This window comes from Citrus clementina, unplaced genomic scaffold, assembly GCF_000493195.1.
Source record: "Citrus clementina cultivar Clemenules unplaced genomic scaffold, Citrus_clementina_v1.0 scaffold_1, whole genome shotgun sequence".
In the NCBI taxonomy this organism is placed as follows: domain Eukaryota; kingdom Viridiplantae; phylum Streptophyta; class Magnoliopsida; order Sapindales; family Rutaceae; genus Citrus; species Citrus x clementina.
Genome location: NW_006263303.1, coordinates 26,729,102 through 26,751,142, shown reverse-complemented (window position 1 = coordinate 26,751,142; position 22,041 = coordinate 26,729,102). Strand labels below are relative to the sequence as shown.

At 34.0% G+C, this 22,041-nt stretch overlaps 3 protein-coding genes across 10 annotated transcripts; 2 read left to right on the top strand and 1 right to left on the bottom strand.

The window, feature by feature from the left end:
* The first annotated feature begins 688 nt into the window (after positions 1-688).
* LOC18056119 (pathogenesis-related homeodomain protein) lies at positions 689-6,763 on the top strand. 2 transcript variants are annotated; one of them, XM_006453195.2, is made up of 11 exons: positions 689-1,145; positions 2,096-2,644; positions 2,810-2,975; positions 3,328-3,451; positions 3,553-3,656; positions 3,729-4,079; positions 4,606-4,839; positions 4,943-5,032; positions 5,442-5,492; positions 5,881-6,126; positions 6,379-6,763. In XM_006453195.2, exons 2-11 carry the CDS (start codon positions 2,097-2,099, stop codon positions 6,643-6,645), a joined length of 2,181 nt encoding a protein of 726 aa, XP_006453258.1. In that variant the 5' UTR covers positions 689-1,145; position 2,096; the 3' UTR covers positions 6,646-6,763. The 2 variants fall into 2 exon arrangements, with proteins under 2 accessions (XP_006453258.1, XP_024048235.1); XM_024192467.1 differs by having other exon boundaries at positions 3,544-3,656.
* Positions 4,976-12,677, bottom strand: LOC18056118. 6 transcript variants are annotated; one of them, XM_024192471.1, is made up of 9 exons: positions 12,302-12,677; positions 9,661-10,959; positions 8,987-9,047; positions 8,773-8,891; positions 8,317-8,407; positions 7,841-7,888; positions 7,580-7,700; positions 7,461-7,489; positions 5,007-5,024 (listed from the first exon to the last, which is right to left on the bottom strand). In XM_024192471.1, the coding sequence occupies exons 2-7, from the start codon at positions 10,818-10,820 to the stop codon at positions 7,593-7,595; spliced, it is 1,587 nt and encodes a 528-aa protein (XP_024048239.1). In that variant the 5' UTR covers positions 10,821-10,959; positions 12,302-12,677; the 3' UTR covers positions 5,007-5,024; positions 7,461-7,489; positions 7,580-7,592. The 6 variants fall into 6 exon arrangements, with proteins under 6 accessions (XP_024048237.1, XP_024048239.1, XP_024048236.1 ...); XM_024192469.1 differs by lacking the exon at positions 7,461-7,489 and having other exon boundaries at positions 4,976-5,024; XM_024192468.1 differs by lacking the exons at positions 5,007-5,024; positions 7,461-7,489 and adding an exon at positions 6,042-6,109.
* Positions 12,678-13,620: 943 nt separating this feature from the next.
* LOC18056116 (ALBINO3-like protein 2, chloroplastic) lies at positions 13,621-21,874 on the top strand. Of its 2 annotated transcripts, none has more exons than XR_002904059.1 (14): positions 13,621-14,053; positions 14,191-14,297; positions 14,892-15,019; positions 15,942-16,013; positions 16,510-16,611; positions 18,103-18,162; positions 18,319-18,384; positions 19,298-19,345; positions 20,039-20,212; positions 20,306-20,361; positions 20,490-20,607; positions 20,922-21,011; positions 21,130-21,307; positions 21,457-21,549. XR_002904059.1 is itself a non-coding variant. In XM_006453192.2 (14 exons), exons 1-14 carry the CDS (start codon positions 13,689-13,691, stop codon positions 21,611-21,613), a joined length of 1,653 nt encoding a protein of 550 aa, XP_006453255.1. In that variant the 5' UTR covers positions 13,621-13,688; the 3' UTR covers positions 21,614-21,874. The 2 variants fall into 2 exon arrangements, 1 of the variants encoding a protein (XP_006453255.1); XM_006453192.2 differs by having other exon boundaries at positions 21,198-21,307; positions 21,457-21,874.
* The last annotated feature ends 167 nt before the right edge of the window (positions 21,875-22,041 follow it).

The window sequence follows — 22,041 nt, the reverse complement described above, 5'->3', positions numbered from 1 at the left end:
TTCTAATACGCATAGATAATAAGCTAAATAATACTTTTGGATTTTTTCTTCATGAAAATGTTTTCTTTCAAATAAGGGTTTTTATTGCTTAGGTACCTTTTTTAATAAGAATTGAATTTAACAAAGTGTATAATTTTTTTTACTTATATTACATAGGCGCATTTGGTCTAATGTGCGACGATATGTTTCATTAAAGGAGCTAACTGTGGGGTCTAGCGTCCTCCAATAAGAGTGCACAATGTGTACCGTCACTTACCATAACATGCGTGATAGCTCTCATTAGATTGATTCTCATTACATAAGTAGGGGTAAATAATTTTAACTATTAATATGATGTACAAATCACCATAACTATATGTAAAATTAAGTTACATTAGCAAACGCGTAATAATAATCTAGTATGATGTAGATCATTGATAAAAATCTCTATCCTATTCATTCTTTAAAATATAGGGTAATTTTGGACACTAGAATTTCAGAAGAAATTTTTTTATAAATATATATGCTACATTATCCTACCTTTGTATAAATATAATTACTGCGATTTTGCACTGTACTTGAAAGTGCTTCTTATGATATTAAAAGTGCTTCTACATCAATTTTGGGAATCGACGACACTCACCTACATGTAAGGTTAAAAATAACAATACAAAACTTGAAAATTCCAACGCTAAAACTGAAACTGAAAATGAATGAATTGGCTAAGTGCTTTTTATGGTATTATCAACAAGTGTTTTCCAAAGTTCTTTTAAACTCGGAAGCACATTTGTTATGAGTAGGAACTCCCAAATACACCCTTGTAAGAGACTGTTGATCAATCAAATCAAACGAGAGAATTTACAAATTTACAAGAGAGAAGAAGAAGAAGAGGCTTCCATAAAGAAAAAAAGAGCTGACCGTTGTGTGGCGCTTCGAAAATAACCCAATTCCCCATTAATATTTTTGCATTATTTTCATCACTCTCTGATTTAACTTTTAATACCCAAATTTCAAACTCCTTTTTGGGACTTAACCAAAAAATGTTTCAATTCTCACATGTGCTCTCTTTATAAATACATATCATTGTTGCTGCTCAACACCTTGTTTGATTCCAAGATCTTCTTCTTCTTCTTCAAGAATCTTTCTGGCAAAATTTGATTTGCCAAGTGAGTTGTTAAACATTACACTTTACCTTTTGCTTCTTCTCTTTATTTAGTATTTGTTCATTTTTTGATGGCTTTAACGTGTAAATTTTCAGTCAGTCTTTGTTTGCTTTTATTGGCTTATTGGGCATGATTCTCATCTGGGTATCTTTCTAAATTTGCTCTTTCTGATGATCATACACTTTGTGAATTGATTCTAATGAATATCAAAACATTGTGAATTGTGATCTCGATTTATGGAATCACAATATTTATGTTACTTTCCCAATTGGTGTGTGAGTGATGAGTTAGTTTAAGATTTTATGTTGAATGATTCATGGGAACAAAATGTGAAGAGAATTTTCACGTTTCTGAAGTACCTGGGGGAAAACAAAGAATGCCTTAATGTTCATATAAAACCTGTATGTTTTGACAAGCTTTTCATTCTGCTTCGCTGACTTTCTGTCTTCCTTTTTGTTTTTGCATCTATGAGAAAATTTTCCTTTAGGAAAATAAGCAACATTGAATTGAAGCACATAGCGATATGAATTAAGAGTTTTTGTTTAGTTACAGTTATTATTTTCTAGGAGTTTACTTCTCATAATGGTTTCAGCTTCGTTTGTTAAAGTGCTTCTGCGGTTCATGGTTGTTAATGTTAGTGCAAAGGCCAGGATGATAGATGAGTTTATTTATTTATTTTATTTTTTTTTGAGTTCATGTATGATACCTTTATTTTTATACATGATGCAGGAACATCTCTTCTAGTAGTTTTTTTATTTTTTATTTTATTTTTTAGAGCATCACAAAATTTCAAATGCAAAGACCAGGATAGTCGATGAGTTTTTGATTCGTGATACTTGTTACCATAGTCTTTGTAGTTGTTTTGTTTCTGTCTTTACAAACAATTACTGTGATTTTGTAACATATGTTAGAAGACATTTATGCTAAAATTATATTTATACACTTCGGAACAGTATGCCTGGAGATGGGAAGAAGGTAGTAAAACATTCAGAATCTGGAAAATCTTGTTTTCCTAAGAAAGATTCAGGGTCTGAACTAATTGCGTCGTTGAAGTTCAAAAAAGGCAGCAAAATATCAAAGAGTAAAAAACTCAGATCTAAATCCAAATGTCAGTCAAAGACAGTCAATTCAACCCTGTTAAAAAGGACAGTTGCTGAGTCTCATAGCAAGGGAGCTGGGGATGACTTTGCAAAAAGCAAATCGATTAGTCAAAAAAATCTGCATATAAAAATTGATAGAAAGGGCTCCAAGAATTGGGCATCATCGAAGCATAAAGGAAAAAATTCTGCACTAGTGATTTCCAAGGGGAACGGAGAAGTGGCTGATGGAGATGGTGAAACAAAGAAACTAAGGAAGGGTAGGAGCAAGAAGCGGCAAAAGGAGAAGGTGGAGCTAGATGAAGCTTCACGATTGCAGAGGAGAACGAGGTACCTGTTGATTAAAATGAAGTTGGAGCAGAACCTTATTGATGCTTATTCTGGTGAAGGTTGGAAAGGTCATAGGTATGTGCCGTTTTTCTGATCTGTAAATCAGAACATTATTGATTCTTGATTTTCTCATTGATCTTAGTGCGGGGGATTTGAACCTGTTGTTAGTTTTATGACGTAGTTAAGCTTTAAATGACGAAGAGCTTATTTGTGTTCTTAACATCTGAATTTCAATTGCAGCCGAGAAAAGATAAGGCCAGAGAAGGAATTGCAGCGGGCAAAGAAGCAGATACTAAAGTGTAAAATTGGAATACGTGATGCAATCCGGCAGCTTGATTCCCTTAGCTCGGTTGGATGTATTGAAGGCTCTGTTATTGCTACAGATGGGTCTGTGCACCATGAACATGTAAGACCATGTAACCTGTAACAGTTAAGCTAAATTGTAGTGACTTAGCTAGAATTAAACTAGATATAGGCCGGTTTTATAAATTTCTGGTTGCTGTTGAATGGGTTGGTTATTCTCTAATTTTCCCATGGAATAAACATTGGTCCATATGGTTGATTCATAGACTAAGGGGAAGAAGGCTTTTCTGTTGTCAGTTGGTCAAATTCTGGGTTTATTGAGTGTCCACAGATATCAGGTTATCGATATAAGTTGATAACTTATAACACTGCTAGGAAGACACTTAACTGTTTGATCATATCTTCCACTTGGATTACATAATTATACTTGTATTGTTTGCTTTTTCTGCATCTAGATAATCTGTGCAAAGTGCAAGTTGCGTGAAGCCTTCCCAGATAATGACATTGTACTCTGTGATGGCACATGTAATTGTGCTTTCCACCAAAAATGTCTTGACCCTCCATTGGACACTGAAAGCAGTAAGCTCACTTCTATTTTTTGTGTTTGTTTCATGGAGATATGAGTTAATCAGTTTCTTCATGGGACTTTTAATTTAATTGATAATTTACAGTACCTCCAGGAGATCAGGGCTGGTTCTGCAAATTTTGTGAATGTAAAATGGAAATTATAGAATCAATGAATGCTCACATTGGGACCTCCTTTTCTGTCAACAGCAACTGGCAGGTTTGTTTGGAATTTTCTAGGGATTTATAAATTGAATTTGCCACTGTATAATAAAGTCACTCCATCATACAGGACATTTTCAAAGAAGAAGCTGCCTTCCCTGACGGTTGCTCTGCATTATTAAACCAAGAAGAAGAGTGGCCTTCTGATGATTCTGAAGATGATGATTATAATCCTGAAAGGAGGGAGAACAGCTGCAGCATCAGCAGGGCAGGAACTGATGATGATCCAAGCAGTTCTACCAGCTTGAGCTGGTTTTCAGATAGTGAAACTTTTTCAGAATCTATGAGGTGGGAGATGGAGAGCAATGGCTACAAGAACTATTCAGTTGATAGCAGTATAGGTTCTGATGAAACCAGTGATGGGGAAATTATCTGTGGTCGTCGGCAGCGAAGGACAGTGGATTATAAGAAGTTATATGATGTGAGTAAATCAAAGTTCCTTAAAATAAAAATAGAAATTAATTGTTTCACTGGTTTACTGGACAGTTATCTCTTTTCTTTTGTGTTACATTTGCATTAATCCAAAATTTACACGAAGGGCATTTGCTTATTAGTGCGGGTCAATCCATTTATTTGCTAGGAAGTTCCAAAAATGTTATTCTCTCTACCTCTGAGTGAAATATTAATAATAATTGTAGGATAAAGGGGAAAATGAAAGAAGAAATGATGTTTGGGGGTTGGATGAGGAAATGAAAGTAATATAACTGAAAAGAAAATGAAGACAAGAAAAAATTATTAAATGAATAAACAGCTACGGCACATATAAGATGCCAGTTAAAATTCTAGCAATTAGTTTATCATGCATATTATTGCACAATCTGCCAACGGATATATTAACTCTTTAACACAATTATGTAATGGAAATTGTAGCAAATTACAAATACATTTCAATAGATGCTTGTTTTTCTAAATTGTGACATATGGGTTCTATCTTTTCTTTCTGATAGGAAATGTTTGGAAAGGATGCTTCTGCATTTGAGCAACTTAGTGAAGATGAAGACTGGGGTCCTGCAAAGAGAAGACGGAAAGAAAAGGAGTCAGATGCAGTGAACTCCCTTATGACTCTGTACGGAAGTGAGGAAAAATGTTCCAAAGTTAAAACTGCAGAAGTAAAAAAGAAGCTTCCTTCAAATGCAAAAATTAGAAGGTCATTTCACAGAATGCCACCTAATGCAGTAGAGGTAGTATGAAATTTGATTCTTCAGACAGTGAGCAGTTTATAATCTTAATTATCTGGAAGTTTATTACCATGCTTTTTTGTCTTTCCCCTTTTCGCTGCACCAGAAGCTTCGTCAAGTGTTTGCTGAGAATGAACTTCCCTCTAGAATTGTCAAGGAAAATCTGTCGAAAGAGTTGAGTCTTGAACCTGAGAAGGTAATTACTTGAGCTATCATTATAGAAGTACAAAAAGGATTTCTGGAAACCGATGCAGCTTTTTTCATGTTTTGCATCAGTGCCATAAGTTCAATAGCAGTGCTTAATCATTTGTACAGAAAATTATTTTCTTCCTACATCCTGGGAGTATATGGAACTTTGTTGTGGGTTCTAGTTGACTTCCCTCCCAAGAACATATGATATTTAGTCTGGACTTGCTTGAATGGCTGAGTACTAGCTGACTATAGTTATCAAGTTGCATATGATAGGAAGAGCTAGAAATGGCAAAGGAGCATTAATCTACGTGATGTTATTTTATTGAGGAATAATTTTGCATCCCTTAATTGTTAAGAAAAGTCTTTTATCTTTTTTGCTATCCACTTTTTCATACTTGAATTGCAATTTGCAGGTTAACAAATGGTTTAAAAATGCGAGGTACTTAGCACTGAAAGCCAGAAAGGTGAGCTGCTGTCCCATGTCCTTTATTGCTTATGTTTTGTTTGTGTCTTATATTCTTCTTGTTTTTTTTAGTATCTGTATCTTTGTCTTGCACTTAAAGTTTTAAATTTTTCATATTCATTTTGTCCACTTAAGATAGAAGGAAAGTCAATTTAACTTTGTTTCATAAAGTTATTCCAAACAATGAAAACCAATATAATATCTTCCAGTTATTTATTGTCTGTTAATGATGTCTGTCTTCTGTTTTTATTGCATATGGGAACTGGGAAGGACATTTTTTCTATTTGGTTTCATTCTAACCCTGGGGATATGAAACTTAAATCTTTAGGATGTTGCAAGGTTATTCTGTCATATAATTGGTAGCTTTAACAAATTCTCTTGCATAATAGGTGGAGAGTGCACAACAGGTTCCTGGTTCTCCTAGGATCTCCAAGGAATCTAGTCTGGAAACTGAGAAGCAAAATGCAGATGTTTTGACATTCAAGAATTCCTTGGAAGAAACTCTGGTATGCAGCCCAAAGAGTTTGAAAAAGATTCACCCCAAAAAGGATTCAAAATCAGTCAGCAGTGGCAGCGGCTTCGAGAAAAATCAGCAGAAAAGAGCTTCTCTAGAATCACCTGTAAATAGCAATCAGGTATATTGTTCATATATAAGCCCTGGCCATTGTATAATTTCTTATTCTTTCATTCTTTCATTTTACCTGTGTCGTTCGCAATGATTTAAAAATTGAAATCTATTTTAGGGAATTGAGCTCATAGTGATTTTTTGCTGCAAGTCATAAAGAATATTTAAGTGTAGTTGTAATTTGCAAACCTCAGTCTCTACATGTATAAACTGACCATGGATAAAACTTTGTGCTTTGCTTTTTGTATTTGGGATATCTCAGGCCAGTATTGAGTTGAGTGATGATGTGAGCTTAAAGAAGCTTCTTAAAGCAAAATCAAAAAAGACGAAAAAGGTCAAATTTGTTGCCACAGGTGAATCACAAGCTGCTGAAGCAGAGATGGAGAGACTATGTCGTGCCAAGGGTAGACTGGAATGTTTGAAGCAAACATTATCCAGATTTCAAATTGAAAATAGTAAAAAGTCAAATAAAAGTCATTTATATGATATGGTCTATGTTCCCATAGCAGAACTAAGGGAAAAACTTTGACATTTGTACACTCTCTATTATTTGCAAAGCATTTTGCCTACAGTTTTGCCAGTGGTGATTCTATATATAGAATATAAATGCTTAATGCCAATTTCCTTTTAACTGTTGCTACTTCTTATTTTTCCTCTATATTCACTTTTATAATTTATTTGCTTCGAGGCGATTAAATTTTATTTTCTAAAGTAAGAAATCAATGGATAGAACTATCCTGTTTTGTGATACTGTGAAAAGTGAATGATTCAATGCAGTTATGCATTATTCACTACAAGTCTGAAGACAAACATTGATACAGAATCAAAACTGCAACATGAGATGAAACCCTGATTTAAACTCTGTGACACAAAAGTTGAAATATCTAACAAAATTTGAAATTTGATATGTATGATAGTGAATCCTAGCAAAATTGTATGGCCTAATCTTTTGAAGATACGTGCACAACAAAAAGAATCAATCTAGCTGATTACCCGATCGTGTAAAAAGAGTAATTACACTTGTACAAACTTTTTTCACTTAAACTGTCTAATTTACACGGCACCACCACCGTTTTGATGATGGGAGGATAAGGTCAATGATTTGGAAAAACCATATGGGTTGAATACCAATGCCGCTTGGGTGACAATCAGCTCCAAATTCCTATTGACATAAGTTATCTATTGAATTTGTCAGTAACCAATTAATTCTGCCAAAATATATAAACCCTGACTGGTAACCTCTTTTGCTGATTTGTGAACTCAATAGAGAATATAAATAATCCAGTAGGAAAAGGAGAAGAAAAGACCAGAGAAAAGAGACCACAAAAATGCCACCTGGCTTACATATATGTCAGAATCCACAATACTCCCATCTACAAAAATTACAATACAAAGAGCTCAGCCTCTTTTTGTGTGATTTTGAATGTACAAAATACAATGCGAAGGTAAAGCAGTATGGATACCTTCACAAAATGGTCAAGTAGTTTGAGTTTCTGACTTCATCAAAACCTTTGCTGAGAGTTGTGGAGGACGGCTCTTGGTCCGATCAAATTTTCGCCGTTTAGCATCCAGTCGCAACCTCAGCTGCACAGATTATGAAATGTTAACAACCAGAGATAAACTAAGAAAAAAAAATTCAAAATAAGGAAGAAGGCAGAAATTTTCCCAACAAGGTCAGTAAAAGGGTGACCATAAAAACATAAAGTGAGAACAGCAAAACATACCATCTCAAGATACTTAAGTTGCTTTGAAACTTCGTCCGTTTCTAGTTCCTGAGGAAAATATAAGAACCAAGATATGGGACAAATGTGGAGAAGTAATTTATAAAAAAATAAACATGCTTAAACAAACACACCAAGTGATAATAACTAACAAGTAAACATCAAGCAGATGAATTAAAATTTAGTTTAATTTGCAAAGCTTCTTAGAGATAATTTTATAGTAATTTTCCAGTGTCCCTCATCCTTCCGATCATCAATTTGCCATTGCCCCTTTCCCTTCCCATCATCAATTGGTTATACTCGATGCAAAGAATCAAACAAATTCAACTGTTGTCCCCAAACTATACCCCAATCAAACTGTCTAACATCACGGAAAAAAGGGGAAAAAAAACATATTTTTGCTTCTATTATTGAAAAATATACAGTAAAGATAATCAATTTTATAAAATTATTGAAGAGGATGTGAATGATATACATACCTGAGGTACAGCACAGTCAGCATGAGTTGGATCCCATTGGACAGCACAGAAGCACTCCCAGTCATCAGTTTGAACTTCAAAAAGTGGAGCCCTGTGTGATTAAAAAAGTACTAGATATTAGACCAACTTAAGCATTACTAACAAGAGATTTTATCAGCATATCTAAACAATCAATTTTAGAAAATAAATTAACAAATATAAAGAAAAACACCAAGGAAATACAGAGCATAATACTCATGAAAGCTTCAACGAAATACTGTCTACTCAATAACAAAGGACAAACAAATAGAAGAATAAGAACATGAAATCTTTCCAATCAAATATCTCCATTTAATTATACTGCACAAAAGGTCTTTGGTTCAAATCCTGCTCACATTAGGCTAAATAATAACACACACATTCCCATTGAAGAATAAGAACCAAAAAGCAATAAAACCAATATCATTTTGGGTTTACCTGCGCCACTTCCCACAGCTAGTTCCGTCAACACCATCACCTGTACCTTCTAAGACTTGTTTACATTGAAGCCAGTTTCCTATAGAGCTGAGATTAGAAAGGTTGTAGGAATTCAAATCCTGGCAAAAGAGAAAAGACAACCCAATATTACTGCAACTGTACAGCCAAATGGCAAATGGAAATACCACGTATGATATAAGATGCAAAGCCTTACGTGCAAACTAGGACATTCTGATGTATCCAATTCCAATGGTTCACCCAAAGCATATCCATCACTGCTCCAAAATGAAAACAGGAATATGTCACAAACAACAAAGTAAGCAATGAGTCAGTTATAAAAAACCCATAAATCAATCATCACAATCCAGTTAATGCACCAATTCGCAAGGAAAACATATACGCAGTGATGAGGAATACTTTTCCGAGAACAAGATGCAAAAACCATATATAACAAGGAAACAAGACAGAGTGCCCATTTATCCAGCACTCTTTCACATCAGTTATATTTTGCTTATACCTTTTTATCTACAAATACCCTCTACTTCACTATAGTTTGTATTACATATCAATATCCTTTTTGAAAAAGTTCCTATAAGTAAAAATCAAATTTTACTTGCCTTGTTTAAGACATTATGTTTGTCTATCACAAACAATTTCCTTCTAGTCACCTGGTACAATAACAAAATGACGAGCAATAACTGTAAAAGGGCAAAGGACAATCAGACCAAAAGAAATTGTATTCACACCAATTTCGTTAAACCTTTTTGCATGACACATGCAGCAAATATATATTTTGGAAAAATGTTTAAAAGAGTTAATGGAGTGATAAATCCAATGAATCAATCCGCTTCCAAAAGTCCAGAAAGTGAGGTTTCAAATGAAACATACTTGTTAGTTGGAGCTAACCAATCTGGAATGTCTGCTTGAAAACCTTTGCCAACTCGAACGCTAGTTGTATATGGTACTGTGGACGTCAGCATCAATTCTATAGGACTTGGCTCACCTTTTGCTGAAGCATTTCTACCTCTTCCCTTTTCACTGATAATATTTGGTGATTTTCTAGCTGTCGCCTTCAAAGTTTTATGCTTCTTTTTCAAGCACAAATGACAAAACCATTCATCACTTGGAACTATTTTGATACGGGGAGTATAGCAAGTTACATGAAATGCTTCTTCACAATCATCGCATAGTAATAATTTTAATGCAGTTTCTGAACGACCACAGATTTTGCATGATCGGGAACAAATACCACTGCAACCAGTGCCACTATCCACATCGTTTGCAGAAGAACGAATCTGGGTAGGCCAAAATCTTTCAAGCATCCCCTCGTTTCTCAGTATCGAAATGCAAAGATCCTTCGCTGACAAATCTTTGCCCGTGGTCTCTAACATCACTGCACTAGAGGAGGAGCACTCCCCAGTTTCATCCACTTCAGTCTTCTTGGAAGCTGAAAGAAGTTCCATATTCGACTTTGATGATGAGCAACTGTCATTTATACTGTCAATCTCTACCATTTTGTGCCTGATATTTTTGGATAGTTTGTCAGAAACAACTTGTTCCTGAACTGAATCTGACCTTAAAAGACGGGGCTCACTTTGACTTATAATGGGAGGCAAAATAGGAGTTCCAACAGCTTCAGTTCCAACCTCAGCTAGAGAAACTGCATGCTGCTCTTCCATTGGCACTGAAACAGCATCAAAGCTAACAACTGAAAGACAATCATCACTTCTCTTTGTGTTCACAGGGTCCTGTGTAGAAAAAATGGGAACAGAGTTCCCTCGTAACTTCCGTCGCTGGTATACGAGGGTAGGTGCAGTACTTCCAGACATTGTGCTGACAGTTGAATGCTGGGAATTTCTATCAAAATTTAAGGGGCATAAAGTATCAGCATTCTGCTCAGAGGATCCAGTTTTCCCATCGTATTTGGGACACATCTGCCATGTTTCAGAAGCAGGCAACCAATCACATAAAGAATTTTGTTGTCCATGGTCAGATACATGAAATATAGCAGCTTCAATTGAACTAGGCAAAAAAATCTGTATCCGCATTTTCACCTGAGACAACTCTACGAACAACTTCGAGTATGAAGCTTCGAACTCCAAAATGAGGCCACAAATATCTCTTTGTGTTTCAAATATAAATTCAAATCCACAATAAAGAACTTCCCAAGGGCATACTTCCTTTTCTCTTCATAATTGTCGAAGGAGGAAAAAAGAAAAAGGAAAAAGAACAAAACAGAGAAGTCAGTAGGTTATGACAAATCTGCATGTTGAATAGTACACATCAAAATAAGTTCAGTAGTTCTTGAAAATGAGAAGGCAACGCGGTTTGTACTTACGGCATAATATTCATCATTCTCACACCAAAAAGGGTCATCAATGTGAGAAATATACAAGAAATTTTATTCAAGAGAAAGAGAGATACAAAACATGGGTCATTTCTAAATAGTTAACCTATTTACCCTATTGCCAGAGTTCTTGATCTGATCAAGAAAATTGACATTTCAGATGAGTTCCATAGTTTTGGACAGGACAGATGGACCAGTAGTCCATGAAAAGAGAATGAAGACAGCATTAAATACCCAAAAGATTGGAATATTTGAACTCAGCAGAGACCAACACCCCAAGGGAAGCAAGAAAATGAGCAAAAATTCATCATCCTTCTCCCTATCTTCATAGCAAATACTCATTTCTAAAAAATGCCAAAACATCACAGTCCCCTTTTTACCACCCTCAAGTGCACAAAAATTCTCTAAGCTTTATGGGACACAAGATTGCAGAATTACCCAATATAACTTTGCTGCTTAAAAAAGGTTCTTTAACAATTTTAAAGCTATATGATGAGGAAGAAACAAATTAGCAATATTCTCTATTACCCATTTGCACATGAGCAAACTATAGTGTTTCTCACGATTCGCATGATGAAAACAAACTAATATCAGCAGATTTTACCACAACCCGAGCTTACATTATTGAACTCTTTTTCGACTATAATAATGAAATTCCATATCGTCCCAGTGCTTAATACTGATTTTCTGAAATTAACTACTAGATTAAAATCAGGGAAACCTAGATATCTAGCACTGACAACAGAATCAATGTTACCACAATGCTGACAAAAAGGATAACAAATATATATGCATAATAACTAAAGAACGAAAACAAAGAGACATTAATGAAAATTGGAAAAAGGTGAAAAACTAATCATCACTGGCAAAAAGAAGAAGGACCACCTACCCTATCTTCTATTTCTCTGCATTATACAAAATCTGAGAGCACCAAGAACCAGAAATTACGATCAAATCTTCATCCTTGTTCTAAATTTAGTAGTTAATTTCTATGATATGGCAAAATAACAGGCTGAACTTTAAAATAACCAACAATTTCTAACGTCTAAAGATTGTACAATTAATCTGTAAACAAAAGTAAGGTAATAACTATTGTGATTCTTGATGTTTGTGTATGAAATTAAAGAAGTAAATAAATAAAATAACATGAAACTTAAAAAATGGGAAACCCAGAAAACTTACCCAATCCCCTCAAGAGTAAATTAGAAACCCTCTTTGGCCTTCCCTTTTCGCCAAGCAGGAGAGTGCAATTAACCAACGTAAATAAGATGCCAAACCAATGAGAAACCCTTCTTTTATTTGGTTCATTTATTATTTAAAGAAGTTAGTTTTTTTTTTTTATAAATATATTGTTAAATAAATAAAGCTAAACTCTTCCCACAAAAATTGAAGAGGACAGTCGGGCACTCTATTTTACGATTATCGGATGATAACTATTGATCAATGATTAAAAAAAATTACTACTAGCCAGTCACTATAACATGCAACAATCGTAAAATTGATCTAAAATAGAGAGTTTGTTTTCTGTTATAATCAATAACTTAGGCAGTGTGTAAGATCTTTTTTATTGGGTATTACTAGAGTTGAATTTTTAATGAATTTTCGCTCGTTTAATATATTTTTTAGTTTTCTTTTTACTAAGTATGCATTCTATTTTATTAAACCTCAAATTAAACGTATCTCTTTAAATTTCAACGAGATCAGGCGAGATCAGGAGACAATTAATTGAAGTCTAATTAAAAATAAATTAACTGGAAACTGTTAACTATATAATTTATTGTGGGTACTTTCAGTATTAATGTTCAAACTTTAGTTAAAACATCTAGGCTAAAGTGATTTAACTAATAAAACTATTTAAACTCTAGTGCACTTATTCCATGTCAATCAATTTCAAACTTTAGTCATTTATATGTCTGTTAATGTTTTTATTATATATATTGCTCTAATTGAATCTACATAATCTTTTCCTAGATATTGTCCTCACTGAATCTACATGACCTTCCAATCATTTAAACTAACAAATATTTACTTTAATTTCAACATTTTTATAATTTTATACTGAATTCATTATTTTTAATATTATATTGAATTTTAGTTAAACTAATATAGTGCCTTTATAATTCAATACTCGTGTAAATTATTAAGCTGTCAAATTTATGAAATTTATACATAAGGATAATGCAAATAGTAATTAAATTTTATTTAAAAATATTAGATTATAAGTCACATAATTAAACACCTAAACTATTAAATATAATAACTCATGTTTATTAGATAATTTGGTTATTTTATAATAATAAATTAATAAATAAAACTTCTATTAAAATTTTTGATAAAATATAATTAAAGAAGCTTTTAAATATTAATAAAAAGATTTAATTAATTAATTAATTGTATAAAAATTTTATTAATTTATATTTTTTAGAAATATTGTGAATTCATTAATCATTACAATTACTTTCTTAAACCCTAATTAAAAAATTGGAATCCAAATCCAACGTCCCAATCGGACCCGCCTTTTAAATCACAAAAAAAAAAGTGAAAAATTTCCTAAACCCCTTTACCGTTAATGGCAACCGCGAAGCTCTTACTCTTGCAACTCCGCCGCTGTAGCTACTACTCTCATCCTCTGTCACGCGCGCCGCTCTGTCACCTGTTCAACGCGCCAATACCAACACTAACACAAACACAAACACCTCAACGTGCTTTCTATTTCCGACCGCACGTTCATCTCTATCACTCAGGTTCAGCTGACGACTCAAGCGTCGGCGGAGACGGCGTCGGCGACCGCTACTCAGAAGTACCGATACCTGTCGAGACTGTCAATTTGAGTGAGAGAGTGATTGAAAGTATCGCCGGTGAAGAGTCGAGTCTTCCTGTTCGTGCGCTTATTTCGTTCCTTGATACTTACCATGATTTCACTGGCTTCCCTTGGTAATGCTCTTTCTCTCTTCTCCTCTTTAAGCCACGTGGCAGAATTTTGAACATTCATGTGGATAGTTAAAAGGTGATTTGATGGCGCCAATCCAAAGAGACTCTTAATTAATAATTGATTTGTAATGATCTTTCAGGTGGACAATTATAGTTTCGTCAACCGTAGCGCTCAGAATTGCGCTGCTTCCTCTGATTGTTTTGCAACTTAAGAAGATACAAAGGATTGCAGAGTTATTGCCTAGATGTGAGTCTTTCTTTTCCTTAGGTTTTCTACTTTTTTGTTAACACTTGAAAATAGCTCCTATTTGTTTCTTTTATTACTTAGCCTCATGTATAGAGTTAGAAAATCTTGTTTCGCTTAAGTTCCCCCTGGTGCCTCTTGTTATTGTTATTTATTATCCTTCATGGCCACTTTTGTCTTAATATGCTGTTTAGTGAAAGTTGTATGTGATTGGAGCAACAGTTACCGTCACTTGTGATGGAATCTGCATTTTGTCCTTTTCATTGTCTCTCTCAATTGTCAGAACCTTGTTATATGACATGTTAAGCTAGCTTGAATGTCAAGTTTTGAATAAGAACAAACAAGGCTTAAAGCATCTTGATAAGAAAAAAATAATAATAACAATGGTACAAATGGGTGAACCAGCTATCCACAGTAAGGCTATCACATTTCATTATGAACATAAGGGACTTTCATGATCCTTTTGTCCAATAATAAGATACTTAATCATTCTCATAAAATTCCTGCAGGGAACTTTTTTCTTTCCTTTCTTGTTTAGTGCAGTTGAGATATTGAATTTGGAATTAATTTTTTTTATCTGAATTTCGTTTCTCTTAGTGCCGCCTCCATTTCCTCCACCTCTGTCAGAAAAGAGGTTTGTTGACCAAATATCACTTTTTCGGAGGGAAAAAAGAGCAGCTGGTTGCCCCTCATTGCTATGGTTCATTGCATCCTTTGCCATCCAGGTGATACTTCTATATACTTTTTGTTTCTTAACTTTTCCTTCAACACAGAGATGTAGGAAGAAGTCTATATTTTCTAAGCTGAAAAGCTCCCAATGTCTTAATAGTCCAACCCCAATTGATTAAAGCCCCAGTGTACTAATTTTAATCAAATATGCATATGTATTAGATCTGGTATTAACGGAGTGGTCTGTCCTGCTTATGACTATTCTGCTGGATTGAAGTTTGTCACATGCAGAAGTTTTTGGTTTGCCAGAACTCTTCTTTAGCTAAATAATTATTAGACTATATTGAATATAGGATGGATGGTTCATCCTCCATTACCAGAGCTATAATCATTCCGATGTTCATTCATTATTACTAGCCTCAGTTAAGATTTAAACTGCTCTTGGAACCTTGTTGGTTTCCTAGATTAAAGAGAATTAATGTATACTACGGGATAAATGCAATACTTGTCATGTTAGATTCATAAATTGTGGGTATAATTTGGAAGAGAAGAAAATTCAACAAAACTTGTCTTTACGATTTTGATGTTAGTATTTTTGTTTATTTACTTTCTGATCTTTGTTATGAGGGAGAATGTGTTTCTGTGTTTTTCATATCTAGGACTCTTATTATATACTGTGTGGCCACATTTTTTTTTTTAAATTCTTTTGAGTTGTCTTGATCTATATAATTGCATTGCCCTATTTTTGCTTTTGTGGACAGCTTGTTCGCCTTTCTGTAAGTTATTTTCATTTAGTGTATTTATACTCCCTCTTTTATAAGCAAAATTAAAAAGAGGATTAAAAAACGACCTTTCTTATAAGAAAAATTAAAAAGAGAATTAAAAAAAGATAGTAGAGTAGTTTATAGTTGATTGGAATGCTTTTTAACACGCAATTATCTTGCCAGAGTTTTCTCATAGATTAATATTTACCTACAGGTCCCATGCTTTCTCGTAGGAGTGACCAGCATTCGGAGAATGTCATTGGATGGTCATCCAGGGTTTGATTGTGTAAGGAACTGACACACTTAAATATTTATTTTTAGATAATAAGATATCAGTATTAATGATAACATTTATCATCATCAGTATCTTCTCATAGATTAACATAGTTGAAGTGTCGTAATGCTGATGTTGCTTGAGTTTTAAATCAAAATGAATTTTTATGTGTTGGGTCATAGTTTAGTTTTGATAGTGCATCTGACAGCTTATCGCGTATTGATGGTAAATATTGATGATGAAGACATATGACTATACATATTGTTTGTTTAAGTATTGTTGAATCTCATCTTATCAGTTTATGTTGAATGGAAACAATTTACAAATTGTAATTTGGTGACAAGAATCTCCCTCTGTAAACTATTTTCAATGTTCTTGACAATGGAGGAACTCATTATGTTTTGTTTATCTTTACCCCTGTAGGCGTTGAATATATTTGTTGAATATGATGTTTATCTTACTAAAGTAGTATAGTGCATGTTGATTTTTTCTCTGGAATTTTTAACAGGGTGGGATTTGGTGGTTCCAAAATTTGACCGAATATCCTCATGGTGTTTTAGGCTCCATCTTTCCAGTGTTGATGGCCGGTCTGCACTACACTAATGTTCAGGTATTTGTATCCATATCCCATGATTAAAAACTTTTAAATGAGGCAATCTATTATTATGTTTCTCCTTTCTAAGTATTTTCAAGATTCATCATTCTTTTTCATCCAGCTTGATTGAAATATGGTCCTGGGTTAATTGTGATTGTTTGAGTTTTTCATTTCTTTGTTCCTCATGTTTTTGGGTATACTTTATATAAATACATTTGTACAGATTTTTGGTTTCTGTACAGTAGGGAAGGTTTTAGGTTTGCAGATCTAGGGTTCACTTTTGTAATTCTTTTCTCTTCATTTCTTCAATCAAATTTTGTATGTTGGTAGAGATAAATAATGATTTCTTGTATATTGGTCGATGAACAGTTTCAAACAAATTAGCATTCTAGTGCACAACATGGTTTATTGTTGTGGATGCTTTCGTGTAAAATAAAATTTGGTTATGTGGTGCCTGATGTATTAATTACTTGCTCATGCTTCTTTAGCTTTTGACATGTAAAGGTGATTTTTATTTATTCAAAAATGAATGAATTGCTTGGCATCATCAAGAGAAATAGGTCATTGGTGAAATCTCCTATGGTAGCTACCATATTCTTGCAATCTTTGTAATGGTAGCTACCAAATTGTTGCAATCTTTGTCCCATTACGTCAGAGTGAATATGAACAGTTAAGGTGCTGCCACACTGTTGCCAAGTAATAGTAATTTTGTTTTGGCATGTGATTAGAATTTGTGCATACGCCTGCATGCTTAACTAAAAGCATATATTCCATGTTATTAGCTATAAATATTTTGTCTCTCATAATCAGATATTTCAATGCAACCATTGGGCAACTTTTCTAAGGTATTAATTTTTTTAATTGTTTGATAACCTGATTCTTACATATTTACTTCCAGTGTCCTTCTTAACACGTTTTGGAGCTGGATTAAGAGAGCATCTCAGTTCAGCTTAATCTAAGCAACCCCGAACAAGCAAAGTTTTCTTTTAAAAATTCCTTTTTTTGTTTCTTGAAACATTGGAAAATATCTCTCACCTTTCATGTTCTACCAATTTATGAGTTATCTTATGTTGTTATTATCTTTAAAATAATAGCGACAATACTATTGTTGCATGCTTCATTATCTGGCTGCTATGTCAGTGGAATGAATAAAACAAATTGCTGCCTGAAGTTATTTGTATGCTTAGACTGCTTGTGGCTAAGAATAGGTTTACTTGTTCACTGTGTTGGTCACTTTGGATATAAATATATTAGCATTATCTTTGACAAGTCATAGCATTACATATGTGATACTGCAATATTTGTGTGTGTTTTCCGTACTGCATTTCTTTCACCAAAGAAGGTTGTTTCTGTTGCATGAGAAATAGGTATGCCTGGCATCTATATCTTCTTCTCCATGACTTGAAATAGTTCTTTGGACATCATGAACTATATTGCTTATTTTAACAAAGTATTGCTGAGCTTATTATGAGGGAGTATGCTGATTCTTTATTACTATGTTATCAGCTTTCTTTTGGGGCATCTTCTCTTGGAAAAGAAAATGGTCTGCTTGGCTTATTGGCTAAAGTAAGTTGAGGGTATTTATGTTTAAAGTTTTCCATTATGCTTTATAATTAGTACAATTCATTTTTTTGGCCGTCCTTGTTTTAAGTTCAATAATCTCCGGCAGAACTTTTGGATAGCATTTTGCTTAATGCGAGTTACGGAATTGTTTTATTGCAGTATTACAAGTCGTATTTAAATCTAATGACGCTGCCTCTATTTTTTTTGGGCTATTATATTCCTCAGGTAACTTCTTGTTTCACTCATGTTTCTTTTTAAATTGTGCCACTTGATACTACATTTCCTTGAGCTTTCACTTTTAGAACTCTTTGTATAGTGAATTAAATGATTTGAAAATTTTCTTTGTATGCGTAAGTCGTATGTTGAGTCTCTTCTGAAATCTTCATCTATGAAGTAAAAGAAATTATGGAAATGATGCAGCTGCTTACTGCTCATCTGTATAATAAGTCCCATCGACTATTGTACCTTTCAGATGTGTGCAGGACAAGCTCATACAGCTTCTTTTTTTGTGAGATTTACTACCAAGACTCCCATGCTTCCATAAAATTTCTATAACTCCAGGAAATGTAACTACCTTGTCCTGAACTACAATTTTCACTTTGTTACTATCAAATGTAATAGTTCGTGATCTTCTAAAATCGTGATATGGGGTAACTAGGCCCATGTAAATGCACTCTTTTCTTGGATGGCAGTCATGCAATTCCATTAGATTGTGAGTAGCTAAATTACAACAAGAAGTTTCATGTTTCTTTTGATTTTCATTATTATAAGAAATTGAACTCAGAGACCTATGAAGTGTGGAAGGCACAGCTTCAAAAACTTAGTTGCCCGGTAAACTAATGGAGCAATTTAAGTGCATACTTAAAATTAGAGACAAACCTAATTGGTTTTTTCACACTTAAAATTTTGCAGAAGTTATTCAATATAAATGGTTTAGATAAGCAAGTGGGCAAATATTGATACATCATATATCAACATAGGTTTAATTACATTGTAACAGTACTACAATTAAGTTCATTTTGAATACTTTTCCTATTGCTTCTTTTTATTTTCTTCAGCTGAGAGTAATTATTTGACACCTAAGTTTGCCTGACCCAGTGCCTGGGCAATAATCACCAATTTTCTGTCTTGATTGCAGGGAAGTCTGGTTTATTGGGTTACCAATAGCTCATTCAGCATCGTCCAGGTAATTACTGCAATTCATGTTTCTGGAAAGAATTTGTTGTTGTGTAAGATTTATGAAGGTATTATCGGGTCAAATTTGTTTCCTTTAGATGATATGTAGGACCTGCTACTTTCCCAACTGTGAAAGACAGGAAAAGTTCACTCGAAAATGTCTAGTCTTCATTTGCTCGAATTTTATGATAAATGCCAAAATGACCCTTATAAGTTTCAGAGTGATTGATTTATTTTTTAGGTTTTGCCATAATTTGACCATTAACTTAAGAGAGCCATTTGATTCAATTGTTGAATCAGTTACTAGGCAAGCATGTACAATAATCTCGCTTTTATATTGGAAGTCCATCCAGTCATTCTTTTTGCCAGAAACCCATGGTTAACTTTTCTTCTCTTTTACTATTTACAATGAAACCCACCCCAAAATAAGCGAATCCCCTAGAACTAGGAATTAAACTCTTGGCCTCTTGCTGCTTGTCCTCTTGCTTCCATGGCAATAGGTTAAACCAACTGACTATCCTTTGGGCATGTGATTAGTTGTTTGAAACCATATGGCTTGCGGTCTTGGATCTGGTATTATAGTCTGCCATTATCAATCTCGCTGGGTTTGCAATATTCTATTATTTTAGCTATTAAAAACCAAACTTTTGTATTTCAGTTCATTTTGATTGTTTTGTAACACAAATTACAATCAATTTTGCAGCAATTAGCCCTCAAACATCCTGCTAGCCGCACAATGTTAGGGTTACCAGACAAGGTTGTTCCAGCTGCAGCCAGAAAACCTGAAGAAATTGATACTCTGGAAACAACTTTGGAATCACCAGCAAAGCAACTGAAAATTTCTGTTGAAAACCTAACACCTAAAGAGCTTATTGCTGTAAGTAGCTAAAACTAGGAACCCTATCAATTATTTGAATGGTAGGGATGTGTTAAACGTTGTCTTACGTCTTTTTTGTTGGAATCTGGACAGCTTTCAGTCAAATTCTTGTCAAAGGGGGATAAAGAAAGACCAATTCCCTTGTTACAGTAATTTGCATTTCTTGCTATCTTTTTTCCTTCATCATTCTATGGTTTTATTTATATGTTAAAGTGTAAGGCAATCTCCATATCTTGAGGTACAATTGCTTTACTAAATAATTAACATTTGGTTACAGACTCGCTCTCAACAAAGAACCTGATAACATAAATGCATTAATTCTTATGGGGCAGACTCAATTGCAGAAAGGGCTTCTAGAAGAAGCCGTTGAATATTTAGAATGTGCTATCTCCAAGGTTTGAGTTGAAGTTTGATTTAGTTACTTCTCAAGATGTTGACATGCTTTAGAGTTTATATAGGTTTGAAGCACTGAAAAACTTGTTCATCCATGATCTACCGTCCTGTCCTTACTGAAATTTGAACAGCAATGTTTAAATTAAACTTGTATTGGTGCTTGTTTTGGAATCATCTTTTCAAAAAATTACTAAGATGCCTTTATTACTGGACTTTGATTTATGCTAATCTTTGCGAGTAATTTTTATGATCAAATCAGTGTTCCTGGGTTCTTGCTGTGTCGTTAACTATAATCTGTTCTTTGACATTTCATCAGCTTTTTCTTGCTGGCCATCCAACAGAACCTGAGGCTATTGATCTTCTAATTGTTGCTTCTCAGTGGTCAGGTGTTGCCTGTATACGGCAGGTATAAAGTCATTAATGCTTTTAGATTCTAATCAATACTTCGAAATCAGAGAGAGAGGATAACATATTAAATCCTGAAGTATTTTCTGATCAAGTTCAATTTTGGGACCCTGCAAAAGGCTGCCCATAATTTTTTTGAGTTGGTTCAGCAGGGTCAACTCAAATTGCTTTCTTTTGTATGTCACAGGAGAAATGGGAGGAAGGGATTGCACATCTGGAAAGAATTGGAAACTTGAAAGAGCCCGAGGAACCAAAGTCCAAAGCTCATTATTATGATGGATTAGTAGTGCTTGCAAGGTACGTTGCTAACATTACTTTTTTAATATTTGCAACTTCGCCCTCGATAATTAATCTTCTCACAGTCTCCAATATCATTGATATAATTTATGTTAATTGCTATGAACTGAAAAAAAAAAGATTTGCATCTTGCTTTTTTGGGTTTTCAGTGCTTTATGTAATGTTGGTCGCAATGCTGAAGCTGAGAAGTATTTGCGTTTAGCTGCAGCTCATAATCCCCAGTATAATGAACTATTGGAACAATTAGAAAACAATGACGAAGAGTTTGTTAGTGATCTCAGTAGCAGCAGGAGACGAGATTACTAACCTCTTTTCATTAACCATGTCATTCAATTGTATCATAGATTCACAGATTCAGATGAGTGCTGTGAGAAGTTTGCATGTAGTAGAGCAATTTTGGATAGATAAAAATGAGGGTTTTTTTTTTCTTTTTTATTTTTAAAGGTAGAAAACAGATTAACATAGAGGAGACTATAACAGTTTTGCTTGATAGAGGACAGTTTTACATATGGGGATGTTGTGCAAGAAACAATTTCAAAAAAATAATTATAGTTAACAATTTGTAGTCTTCTTCACTTTTATCAACAAATTTATTTTAAATTTTTAATGTCATGTTTGTTAAATACATAAGTAGGTGTGCATTGAATTATGCTTTACTTGCCAATTTTGGAAGTTAATTTCTTTTTTACGAACTTGAAACAACTGCTTTTCAGAGAAAGAAATTGATAGCAACC